The sequence below is a fragment of the Plasmopara halstedii genome (assembly GCF_900000015.1).
Source record: "Plasmopara halstedii genome assembly, contig: Scaffold_289, whole genome shotgun sequence".
NCBI classification, from domain to species: Eukaryota; Oomycota; class Peronosporomycetes; order Peronosporales; family Peronosporaceae; genus Plasmopara; species Plasmopara halstedii.
This window is the reverse complement of record NW_020187210.1, coordinates 43715-56246: the sequence shown is the minus strand read 5'-3', so window position 1 is coordinate 56246 and position 12532 is coordinate 43715. Positions and strand designations below refer to the sequence as shown.

Sequence of the window (12532 nt, the reverse complement as noted above, 5' to 3'; positions counted from 1 at the left end):
ATAGTCCGTCCATCAGCCAAAGTATTCTGCTTGTCCGGCTTATACTTCACCTCAAAGTTATATTTTGCGAAGAATGCGCAAGAGGTGAGGCGACTGAGTCGCGCGTAATGACGCGTGATCTATGTAGATCACAAACGACTTTAAGCCAAGCAGGTGCACTTTGAACTTGACAAGTGCATACTTCATCGCAAGAAATTCCTTGTCGTGGACTGGGTTGTTCTTCTCCATAGCCTTAAACTGGCGAGTCTCGAGCCCGATCACCTGATCTCACCCCTCGGCGTCTGCTTGCAGCAGTGCACAGCCGATGACAGAGTCCGAAGCGTCACAGACGACGCTAAATACTATCGAGGTCTGGCGACGCCAGAATTGGTTCATGAAGGAGGCTGTCTTTGACTGTGGCAAAAGCCTCCCGATGCTCGGTGTTCCAACACTATTCCGTATCCTTCTTAAGAAGGCCCGAAAATCGCCGTGCCATTTCCGCAATACTTGTGCAAGTATTTGGCGAGGCCAAGCTATTTGCGCAAGTCAATTTGATTCTTTGGAGCCGGCCGGTCTACATGGCCGTGACCTTAGCGGGATTCGCTCGAAGGCCACGCTTCCCAATGAAGCACCTTAAAAACGGGGTTTCCTGAGCGCCGAAGATGCACTTTTCTGCTTGAGCATACAGCTTATTCGTGCGCATACACTCGAGCACTGCTCTCAAATGGACGATGTGGTCTTCCACGAAAATGTCGTCGAAGTATGTTTGTGCATACGCCCGGTGGGGCCTGAACAACTGCGTCACAAGACGATCAAAATTGCTGGCGCAAGTGAGAGCCCTTGTGGCATCGCCAGCCACTCTCAGAGCATTCCGCTCGGAGTACTCACCGCTGTCAGCGGATATCACTCGCTCTCATGAGCAATCGGTAATCACCATCGACCAGGTCGAAGGTGCTGTACATTGTACAGCCAACCATATTGTTCTGAACTACATCCTTTCTCGGAATTGTCGTTTGTGTCGGAATGGTGGCAGCGTTTAGCTTTTTATAAGCATGAACGATATGCCACTTGCCGTTCGGCTTCCGGACGCAAAACGTGGGTGTCGAATCGGGAGACTTGCTCTCACGAACCATTCCTTCGTCGTACTTCGCGCGGAAAAAGGCGTCAAAGACCACACACTGCTTATTGGGCAGGGTCCATTGGCGTGTTACGCCGTATTTGGTTCCCGGAACCAGGTCAATCGCATGCGCGCCCCTCGATCCGGAGGTAGATCCGAGGGCGGGTCTTTGGAGACGACGCCTTAAAATTCCTTTACAAGAGGATAATACGGATCCGATGGATCCTTAAGGATCGACGATCCACTTTTATCGTTCAGCACCCTCTTCGTGTCCTACAAGACAGCTTCATCCAGAAACGACGACAAATTTATCTCCTCGTGTGGTCGTATTGTGACCACCTCGGCTAAATTGCTTGCCTTCAAGGCACCACCAAGCTCTTCAAAGGACATCTCGTCTAGCTCAAGAATAATATTCACCGCGAGAATATCCTCGAGGGTGACGTCGCCGTCTTTCTCTCCCGTCACACCGTTGACAAGGGTATATAGCTACGCACTATCGTCTATGGTAGATACACCCTGGGTCAGGGTCGACGCCCTGCGTCTTGTAGAGACCATGTGACCTCGCCAACTCCTCTTTATATAGGTTTTTCGTCTCATCAAGATCACTGGGAGTACGCACTCGGCATCGTCCAGTATCTTCACTCCCTGCTCCATCGCAGCCTTGATATTGCTAACGAGAAGCTGCAATTTTCGAGTCTTCGTTTAGTGGATAGCGTGCACTCTACGTGCATCAGAAGGGCCTTGCCCATGCTGCCTCGGACCTCGTCCGACTATGCCACTCTTGGAATGCAGCAACTGCTTCGTAGCGTGAGTAGTGCGCAGTGATTTACGTGCCACTCTGCATCACAAGGGTCTTGCCCTTGGCCGACCACGCCATTCTTGGCATGCAGCAACTGCTTCAAAACTCGAGCAGCGCTCAGTGGGCTACGTGCCACTCCGCCTTCAGCCCTCGAGCCACGCTCGAACTCATGTTCAATACACCTTAGGTGTTTGCCGGCTCGAATATTCCGATATCTAGCACATTGACCGTCCCGGTCCAGTGCCCGCGCCAACAGCGCTTCTGCATACCAGCAGAGGTAGGTTCATGACTTACCAAAGCTCAACTAGGAGACGTGCGCGGAGCATCCAAGGTCTTCGTCCTCTAATCAAATCATGGCTCTTGGTGTTCCAACCATGCCATACCAAGGATAAGGTCATACCTTGCATCTGTGTCTAAGACTAGATAACGTTCCATGCTATCAAAGTCACGGAACATGACACCGAGGTTCACAGGGACCCTCGGCACAGTGACGGTGTCATTCAACCGTCCTTACAGCTCTTAAGCATACAGCTGACTTCCTCCGATCATGGAGCGTCGGGTAGAATTGCCCGATGCACACATGTTGCGTTCTCAAGAGCACGTAGCTCTTCGGGGCTGAGCCCTGCTGCCTTCCACCTCTTTGAGGCTCAACAGAACTCAGTTGTGCCCCCAGTAGGGCTCTCTTTTTTCCCCGCGTCTAACCAGACTGGTTGGAAGCAGGATGTCGACTCGACAAACCTTTACGTGCCATGCGCAAGGGACAACCCATCCGTTAATGAGGGGTGTCTCCACTTTCAAGTATTTACACGCTGACTCAACAGCTCGGAGCTCTCACTCCTCTTTCTCAGCATAGGTGAGATCCATTGGCTCAAGTCCGCTCGACGGGCTTTGAGGGTGTGCATTTCGGCCAAGTTGAATTCGGCATTCAATGCCACGTTCACCGCTTCTTCAAAAGAAGACGGATGTACACGGAAGACTTCCATTCTGGCCACGCCAGTACGAAGGCCCTTCATAAAGATGGTCACTACGACCGCCTCGGGGTGCGAATCTGCTGCCATCCAGGCAATAAGAGCTCTCAAACCTTGTACAAAGTCCACCAAATCCTTCTTGCCCTGTCGGGCAGCAAAGAAACGCAATCGATCGCGATATGCCTGATTAGGCGGCGAGTACACTCACAGAAGCTGACGCTTCTGCTCCTTCCAGGAGGAGAACGCAGCATCAACCGAAGCACCGCACATTAGTGCCCATTCCCGCGCTCGACTTCGACTTCGGATATAGATAGCGCCACACGCTGTTGCTCTGCAAACCAAGCGTAAGAGGACCTCGTGCTGAACATCCACTTCGCTGAAGATGGCTGGTTATGCCTTGAAGTTAAGAGGCGACGCGATTTCCTCATCCAATGCGCAAGCTAAGTATGACAGTCGTTGGCATTCCAAATACTCAGGAGTAATCCTCATAGGGAGTTCGAATTCTCCTAATCCCAGCAGCTTTATGTACAGGTATTTTACTGGGGAATGTTGACCTGATGGTTGAGAAAGTACTCGCTGAGCGACTTTCTCGCACTCTGTTTGCTATAAGTGTAAGAAATGACCCGCATAAATAGACGCGTAATAGCTCGGCGAACAAATGCAGACGACTCAGCACCGTAGTAACGACACGATGATTCAGCATTCCTCTTTTAGTTGAGCAAACTGATTTTCCCGAGACATGTCAAGCTTGTTGGTGATGAGCTCGTGTGACAGCGGAGGTGTATGATCAAAACTCGGAGAGTCACTGTGGCCGTATTCATCTGAGAGAACCTCGGCATCCTCACCGATAATAGTATCGATGCGTCGGTCACAAGGACCGCGCATATTCTAGAGGCTCGGTGAGCCATTCATTTGGGTTCACGGGACGGGGCTTCCGGCGCAAATATGCTTGAAAGAGCAGGCGTGGAGAAGTGGAAAAGGCAATTTAGACTTTAAGTACAACGGTTGCATGATTAGCTTATTCTTTTTGTGTGTCTGAGAAACGAAAGAAGTGCGAACGTCAGTGTGGTCCACTTCGTAACGTGGAGAATGTAACGGGTAAGTAATCTCATGTTCTGAACACCCCCTACACATTAGTTACAATTATATATTCACTCAATACTGTACAATTGCACAAAAATTATATTCCGTTAGATTCAATTGTAAGCATTTATAAGCTTAAAGCTTCGGGAGTTATCAGGTATGAAGGAGGTTGGATTATCTGGGCTTGGATTTTGGGGGTTTCATCACAAACCTTTTTCTCATTCTTATGGAAAATTTGGGTTTGGAAGTTTTATGATAAACAGCGGACTTTACAATCTTTCTCTGTCGTATTCTCCTCCATCTTGTGTTCCTGACATCACTATAGCGACTGGTAGCCTTTTACCCGCTTGATAGCTTGAGCAATGACAGACCCCGACCAAGCAGATGTCTCTATTGATCTTACCCTTGACGGTCATCCGTTGATCTTGCCGGAGAGTGCAACACTGGGGAAGAAGAAAGTCGCCGACGTTTGAAGTGTATCTACTAACTCATCGCAACCGCAGAAAGTACAGTCTGCTACCTGTAAGCACTGCAAAGCATGCATCACTTATCGACTTAGTAAATATAAATCGTTTTAAGGTCCATTATGCTGCGGGAAGTTGAAGAGCATCATGAATGGCTTGTCGCGTTGCGCTCGAAGAAGAGAAAGCAGCGTGGATCAATTGCAAATCATTGGACAAACAAAAGTCGAGTCTCTCTAAAAAGAAACAAGAAAAAATCAGTCAGTTAATTGCCATGCTCTATTATATAACTGGATTATCTTTCCACCGTATTGACGAAGAAAGTTTGCGAATAGCGTTTCTGCTACGTCGGTCTGATGTGGTTCTCCCTGATTGGAAACACTTGCGGGCCTTTCGCTGCAGAACTCATTTGGGATGGTTAGCTCGCAAGTTTGCAGACAGTTGCAGGCATCCAGCACAACATTTTACTGCTTGACTACAAATGGGTGGTCAAACTTAAAGATTGAATCAATTCTGAATTACATTTATTATTAGGCGGCTTGTCGTTGTTTCTGGATAACATCTGTAAGCAAGACCAGGGTCATACGCCTTAATTCATTGCTCACGATTCAAGTCGTGTCATTGAAGTCCAAACAACTCATGGTTTTTCTGTTAGCGGAGTAGTGACCAATAATTCTGCCACTAAAATCATTGTTGTAGTCAAAATACCTTTGATGGGCGCGTGAGCCACAGTCTGCATTTACTTGTGGAGGGCATTTTTGCAGCCATCAAAACCAAGCGAGGAAGAGCTATCGCAGACACTTCGATGGTTACCCATTCGAGAATTTGCTCACGACCATTTCTGACTGTAAAGAAGTCCGGCTTTACCGCAAACGAAACAGATAAATACTGTTACAATTTTGGACGAAATAGTGTATTTGGTCTGGGATAAGGTTCTGAGTACTCTTGGAGGTAGTGAATTGCGATCCGCTACACTCATAGTGGTTCTAGTATAGAACGTAAGGATGGTGACCTTAGTAAGCTTCCTCCAGCAAAGAGCTACGACAGCCCCGCTAAATTCAAACAGTTAATCTCCATCAAGACCAACGCTCCTAAGGTCAGCACGCTACCGCAAGCTTCTGATATGGCTGTTCTGATGGAAAAGAATATCAGGATAGTTGAACTGATGGTGTAGAAGCTATCTGCGATGAATGATGTCATCTTGACCCTTTACTGAACCCGATTTTTTTCGGACTTAATGAAATTTGCGATTCAAACAGCCCATAAACCCAAAATGGGCTGGAATGGTTTTGCCGTCTCTGGTATTTATGAAGATGATGGAACTCCTCAAAGGAGAGATCCGTGGAACACATGGCGTTTCAGTCAGTAAAAACATTTATGATAAGAAATTGTAAGGTTATATAATAGTATGAGTGTGTGCAGAATTAATCAGTTAAATGTACCATGAATGCTCTTCACATGTGACAGCATTTCACATTGAGACTTCGAATGTTGGCTCTCTCCTAAATCGAAAAAAAAATGCTGGACATGATTAAATATTCTGTCTATTTTAAAGTGGAAACTTGTGTAAACTATGGACATTCGTACAGAAAAGTTTGGAGTTGTACCGGTGGCGAAAATTCTTTGATTGATTTGAATTGGTGTTCGAGCAGAAATACTTTGGCAGTCACGGAACAACGATGATACCACCCTATAAGAGCTCGACAAGGCAGGCGAATTCTTCTTGAGATGACAAGGCTGCTCACGTGGTAACGTTTCATATCAATACGTTCGAGCGGGACACCGCCAACCTAAAAATGTGTCTCTCACTTGGAGCGTTGACCCTTGCACAAAATCTTTGGCGGCGCAAATCCAAACTACAAGGCTACCAGGCCGATAATAGCAAAGTTCAATATTCCTGTAGCTAACAAGAGGGATACGATCTTCTTCATTCAACTCTTCGCGGGTCATCGCGAAACTAATCTGGACGACGTGTTCAGCAATACGAATCTGTCGATAAATTCTCGGGCAAGAATGGTGTACGATAATTTGGCCAATATAGACTAGCGATTGAGCTAGTGGTGCAAATTAATGACATATTTACCTTGGTGTCTTGCTTTGTGCTGCACAGATGATGTCTAAAATGAAATAAAAGATATAGCAATCGCAAAAGTGCACTTTGGCGGTGAGCTCATCATGATTGGGCGCACGTTTTATGCAGCTGAAGCTTGGCGATGACATTGATAAGCTACTCACTCACTCAAATTTGGTCATTATATCGATCTATGGCTGTCAACTTATTCCCGGTAGCTAGATTCATCGATTTAAGGTGACTAGTGGACAGGATGCTCGAAAAAGCGACATAAACTAAAGCGCTTGAGGCAAGGCATCAAGTCAAACTGGCAGACCCGAATCGCTGACCGATATTTAGGCGAACTCTAAACCGGGTCCAACCATTTTTTGAAAGGTTTGAGGACCTTTCGACAAAAGAAGTTCGAGGAGCCAAAGTGGAAGACGAGCGTATTGTGGTCTGTCATGATAATTTGAGCGTCATTGTTTAGTATTCTGGTTCTCGTTACACAGAAAGACTGGCACCAGACGACGAACTTCTTATACCATCGGCTTTTAGCCAGCTAATTTTATCACATGCATAGCTAAATCAATAGTAACAGAATTACCCGGGTCAATTTTTGTACGATTCTTTAGGACATATAATATTTTTAAAAAGGACTATGCGGTGATATTTTAGGGTTGTGAGGTTGGTATAAAGGGGATCGGAAAGTGTACGTATTCCGAAAGATGCCATAGAGCAAAAACCTTCATATAAAGTACAATCAAAGAGAGTTCAAATCCGATGAGAAGATCGGATCAGCGTGCTTTGAGCTGATCTAACAATTGACGCATTGTGCAAGAATTGACAGCTCAAGCTAATCTCCACCTCGGCATTTTGCTGGGTGTGAGATAAATTTCTATACAACAATAGATCTTCTACAAGGCCGAACAAATGCGAAGGAGGAGCAAGATTTCTGTCATGAATCCCTGTATATATTCCTATTCTTACATAATTACTTTCACCTTAAATATTTACCACGATAACGGAAATCTCTATCTTCTAACGCTATAGTTTTATCAGCTCACGTTGATCTTCACAGTGAGCTGCAAGTTGCCACCTTTCGTTGACCGAGGCACCCATAACAACAGTGAACCCCCTCTTTTACCGGGGAGTCCTAAAAATTTGGGACGCCAGCGGTCCAGGTACAGCGTCTTACCGCCTAATACTGTCACGTTCGATGACCATGTTACAGTCGTGCCAGCAGCAACATCCACTTCATCAATTAAGTTACCACCAGACTTGATATTCACAGTTACATCCTTCACATCCACACTCTTAAATGTGATAGTAACAGAGCCGTCCCCATACTTCGTCCAATTGCCAGTACTGTTTTTAAAAGCGTCCTTCACAATCTTTAATCCCAGCGCTTGTTCGGCAGTGCCATCATCAATTTCACCAATAAACTCCGTAGGACCACAAATGGTCTGGAGAAACTCGGAGATTGCACCGCCTACGTTACTTTTATCCCAAACAGCGTAAAAAGTTGCTGCCTTGTTAGCGATAGTGTACGCGTACTCCTTAGCTGTTAGGAGCGTGCCATTGCTGCTCGTCCCCGAACTGATCAAGTCGTCCACTATATTTCCGAATCCCTTGCGCAGCGTGTCCCGCGTAGCATATGCCGTTGCCACGTCGGACTCAGCAATCAGTTCAGGCATGCAATTATTTGTCACAATTGCAATTTCATACAACACTAGATCAGACTTGCTCATAGCAACACGAATGTCGTCTTCGGAGATATATGGGTCCTTTCGACGCAGTTCTGCCACTGTCATCCACGTTCGGTCCAGCAGACGCTTCATATCGTACCCGCATGTTGAATCAGATTTCAGCGCCGACTGCAACGACGTAATTTCGGTCGAATTCAAAGCGTCAATCATCGATCCAAGAGTAGCGTTTTTCATAAAATTCGTGAATGTGCTCCAGCTGGAAGTGATAGTGGCTTTATTGGCAAGTATGTCTCTCACAATAATCTCAACGGTGTTCACAAACCTATCCTTAAACTTAAATTCTTCCTCAACTTTAATTCCAAGACACGACATGATAGTGACCGGTATATCAAAAACCACATTGTCCGTCTGATACAGCATCAAGATCAGCTTATCCTGAGGTGTATTTGGGTTTGTCACTTCGACATTTCGAATATACTTCGATAACGCTTTTACCAATCCCATCATTTCTTTAACACACTTAAAAGCTTGTTGCATAGCTTTTGCCATTGCCGTGAACTTCCCATACACATTGTACGCAGCCAGAGAGAATACTGCCTGACCAACCATAGAAATTTTACTAATCACCTCCAAAGCGCAGTCATCATTTTGCCGGATGCATTCCATGCCACACTCGACGGGAAAATTGTACGGACACTGTGCCCAGCACGTTCCGAGCTTTGCATCATAACCCAGTGGACAAACCTTAGCAATGTGCGTCTTCCGATAACACGCCGTATCGGCTGCAGCGCCAAGTGCGCTTCCTATCCAGTTTTTGTATCTAGACCTGATAGTACTAGTCACATTTAGCACATGACCGACAGAAATAATGGGAGAGGCGTCGCTGACATTTCTGTCATCAACGCTGTCAGAAGAATCGCTGTCAGAAGAATCGCTGTCATCAACACTGTCAGAAGAGTCGCTGACATCATCGCTGTCAGAAGAATCGCTTTTAGCGGAGCTGTTGCGAGAGGAATGATATTTGCCAACGCCTTCTGATGAGTCGCTGTCGGAAGAGTCGTTATCTTCGCTTTCTGAGGACTCATCCATCCTATCCTGTTTAGCGGTCGATCTCGTCGAGCTTAAAAACTTGTGAAACTTTGTCATGGCATCATTCGTCATAATGTTTGCAGCTTCCTTAGCTCCAAATGGTACTGACGATACGCTTCCGATGATGACAGACGAATGCGCGAATGTATGTGCACATACGACCATCGCAACTGCGCAGGTCAGTACCATGTGTATCCTCGTCATTCTCTTCGAGGCGAGGATCGCCCCAATAAATAACGCGCTGATCGAAGAGTGCGTTGCTCCTAAACCGAATCGCCAAGTTTATGAAGCCGTTAGCCTCTTTTACGAGCGCCTTTGGCTTGCTCAGTGAAGCATGTGTTTGACCGCCTCAATACCGACTACATCACACAGACATTCAGTTTGAACTTGAAATTTGTATTGAATCTAGGACAGTGAATCTTGGGACGCAAATCAAAGAGCATTTCAAGTGCATATTATTTTTTAGCATTTATGTATATTGCATCAGTTTTTTAAAGGAAAAAAATTATATGTAAGAGGTTCTAAGAGCACCAACCCTCTGCACTTTTATTTTATTAAGTTTAATTCTACTAAAATACATAAAGTTATTAATTATCAAGTTCAAAAGGTGATTGGATGCAAAGCCGTGAGATATTCTCATCATCTGTGCTCTGCTCCAATAGTGGAATGAATTATTGCTTACCCTACTCTTATAAGAATACTCGGCCGATGATCCCCGTATTGACTTTTTCATTAACCATGAATAGGATATTATGTTACATCAGATATTGAAACTAGATCAGTCAAAGATTATTCGAGTTCACACTCTTGAAATATTTCATCACACACAAACTGTTTCTGTGCACCCTGAATCCGTCTTTTATTATCAGCGTGTTCTCTGTTGAATTTAATAACGGGCTAGCGACTGCCTGGCTATCCAAATCATCTGGTTTTGTGAAAGTAGCTACACATCTTGTAGCGCTCCAACAGGCAACGAAAATTAGAGCCTCATCTACTAAGTGCGGTCTACTTCGCTTGCTATAAAAATTTCTGGAGGCAATAAATTTTCTGTATCTACTAAATCAAAAGTTTTTATGACTGGACACTGCCGGAAGTTTAGGGGATGACGCAGCATTTTGTTGACCAAGATCGATTTTCGAGATAGGGATTGATACATCATTTTAAGAGGTTAAGAGTACCTAATATATTTCCGCGGTATTGCTGGCTCTTTCATGTGGGTTTCGGGTTCACAGATTCCATACGATTCATTATATATTTCCATATCAAATGCTCTGTAGGAATTCGGTAGATTCGATGGAATATAGAGCCAGAAGTTTTTATGCCAAGAGACCCAAGTTCTGACTGAAAAGTTGACCAGCAGCACTGATGGTGAGCATTCTATACTGCTCTGAAGTGTTAAGCATCTCGGTACATAATCATGAGAAAATAAAGACGCTTGACCAAGTAGGAATGAAGATACATACGACAAAAGCAAAATAAAAGTGAATGCTGACCTTGGACAGGTGTTGAACCTTGCATAAAGATCGAAACTATTTACAATACATCTTATTTAATCACGTGTAAATTTGGTCTGAATTATTCAGTCAATCCAGTTACTTTGTCTGAAGCTATTTTGTTTTCGAGCTGTCTTGAACGGTCGATTGGAAGCATATGACAAATCGAAGGTGAAGTTAAGTATCCAAAGCTTAAAGCCCTGATGTGCAGTACATTTGTAGCGATTAAACGTAGACACAAGGCTGTACCAAGATCAGTTTCTGAATTGTTGAAGGGTGTCTTTGATCTTAACAGACTGTTCCTTGAATTCTGAGACAAGCGATAGTTTTGAAAACAAATGCTAATTTTGCTTTCCAACATTTGATAGCTAACCTTTCACTGCATGAATTGTAAGCTATTGCCTTAGCTTATTATCGTGGTTGCCAGTGCAAAAGTATAAGTGACAATCTGTTTTTCGATTCAGATAATTTGCAGTTATATTGTATGCTTCTTACTCAAGTCAAAAAGGGATTCTAAGCGTATCGGACGTGCTTAGTAGGTAGCTTGAGCTGCTGACAATTTGCCGTCAAGCTATAGCAACTAAGGATCATGTAATCGTTTCTTGATCACGTCCTTTGAAGCAGCAGCTTTGGTTTTAAGTGCGCACAAATAATTGAGTCTCGAGTCTCCTCTTTTGTATAAAGCTGAAGTCATGTCACTATCGATGGTACAACTACCACCTATATCGTTTCGCTGATTGTCGATAGCCACATCCACTTCGTCTTCCAATAGAAAATTTCGAATGTCAACAACCTTTTTACGCCACTCTGGAGCACCTTTCTGCAGTGTTATTTCCAAGCTACTTGGACGCTCAAATGCCCGCTGAAATTTTTTTGACAGGTGTGGCAGTGGAAGTAAAGCAATAGCTTTGGCATCAATCAGCGTGGCAGCAGTAATCGGATCCACAACCGTGATCACCGGCACCAACGCTTCCTTGTACGGAAAATAGCTGCAGTTTTCTGGTACGTCAACTTTCACTCTTGTGACCTTGACTTGACACCCAGGGCGTTGTAAAGCGACTTCTCGTGCCAAATACCCTGAGATTCTCGCTCCACCAGTACAGTGCTTCAAAGCGACATCTAAAAAGTCGTGCCACCGTGACCTGCAACCAAGGAAATAGTAGACCACATTTTAAACCTTTTCTTGTTTTGTCATCCCGCACAGTCAGCTCACCGCTTTCCACTGGCTGTTTCTTCTCTAATACGATTGTTTATTTGTTCTAGCTCTGGTAACGGGTAATCATCGAAGAAGACGCAGTCGAAAATGTCCAGGGTGGGCAGACACTGCTGCCACGTTCCAGCAACAACTTTCACTCCGCAATGTCGTTTTGCAAATTCTTGAGCGCGCCTTAATGTCTCCAAATCGCATTCAATGATGGTATGGGTTCGAGGGTGAAACTTTTGGATGTGAGTGCTCGAATAAGCCAGCCCGAAGCCGATCTCTAGCACACGATCAGTTGGTCGAATGGACAGTGCATCAACACATAACTCCATGTAGTGTCTCTCCCACTGCATCATCACCTGTTCCCCGCGAGAACTCCAAAGCACCTCATTGCCTAACACATCTAGCCCCTTGATGTTGCCTTTAGTCGTCATTGCACGATTATATATTGCAGGATAGAAATCTTAAGAGTAAATAATCGTAGATTTATACAGCCAATGAGAGCAGTCTGTAATGTTAAAATTTGATGTGGGGTTATCATTTTATTCTACGAAAATAAGAAGAAAAAGCTTGGATTAAGGCA

The 12532-nt window shown here is 44.9% G+C and overlaps 2 protein-coding genes across 2 annotated transcripts; both read right to left on the bottom strand.

The window, feature by feature from the left end:
- Positions 1 to 7515: 7515 nt before the first annotated feature.
- On the bottom strand, positions 7516 to 9420 carry PHALS_05291 (uncharacterized protein; the record flags this gene model as incomplete). The annotated part of the gene is made up of 1 exon (XM_024722843.1): positions 7516 to 9420. The coding sequence occupies one exon, from the start codon at positions 9418 to 9420 to the stop codon at positions 7516 to 7518; it is 1905 nt and encodes a 634-aa protein (XP_024573879.1).
- A 1908-nt stretch (positions 9421 to 11328) lies between these two features.
- PHALS_05290 (Guanidinoacetate methyltransferase and related proteins) lies at positions 11329 to 12383 on the bottom strand (the record flags this gene model as incomplete). The annotated part of the gene is made up of 2 exons (XM_024722842.1): positions 11329 to 11890; positions 11962 to 12383. 2 exons carry the CDS (start codon positions 12381 to 12383, stop codon positions 11329 to 11331), a joined length of 984 nt encoding a protein of 327 aa, XP_024573878.1.
- Between the last annotated feature and the right edge of the window lie 149 nt (positions 12384 to 12532).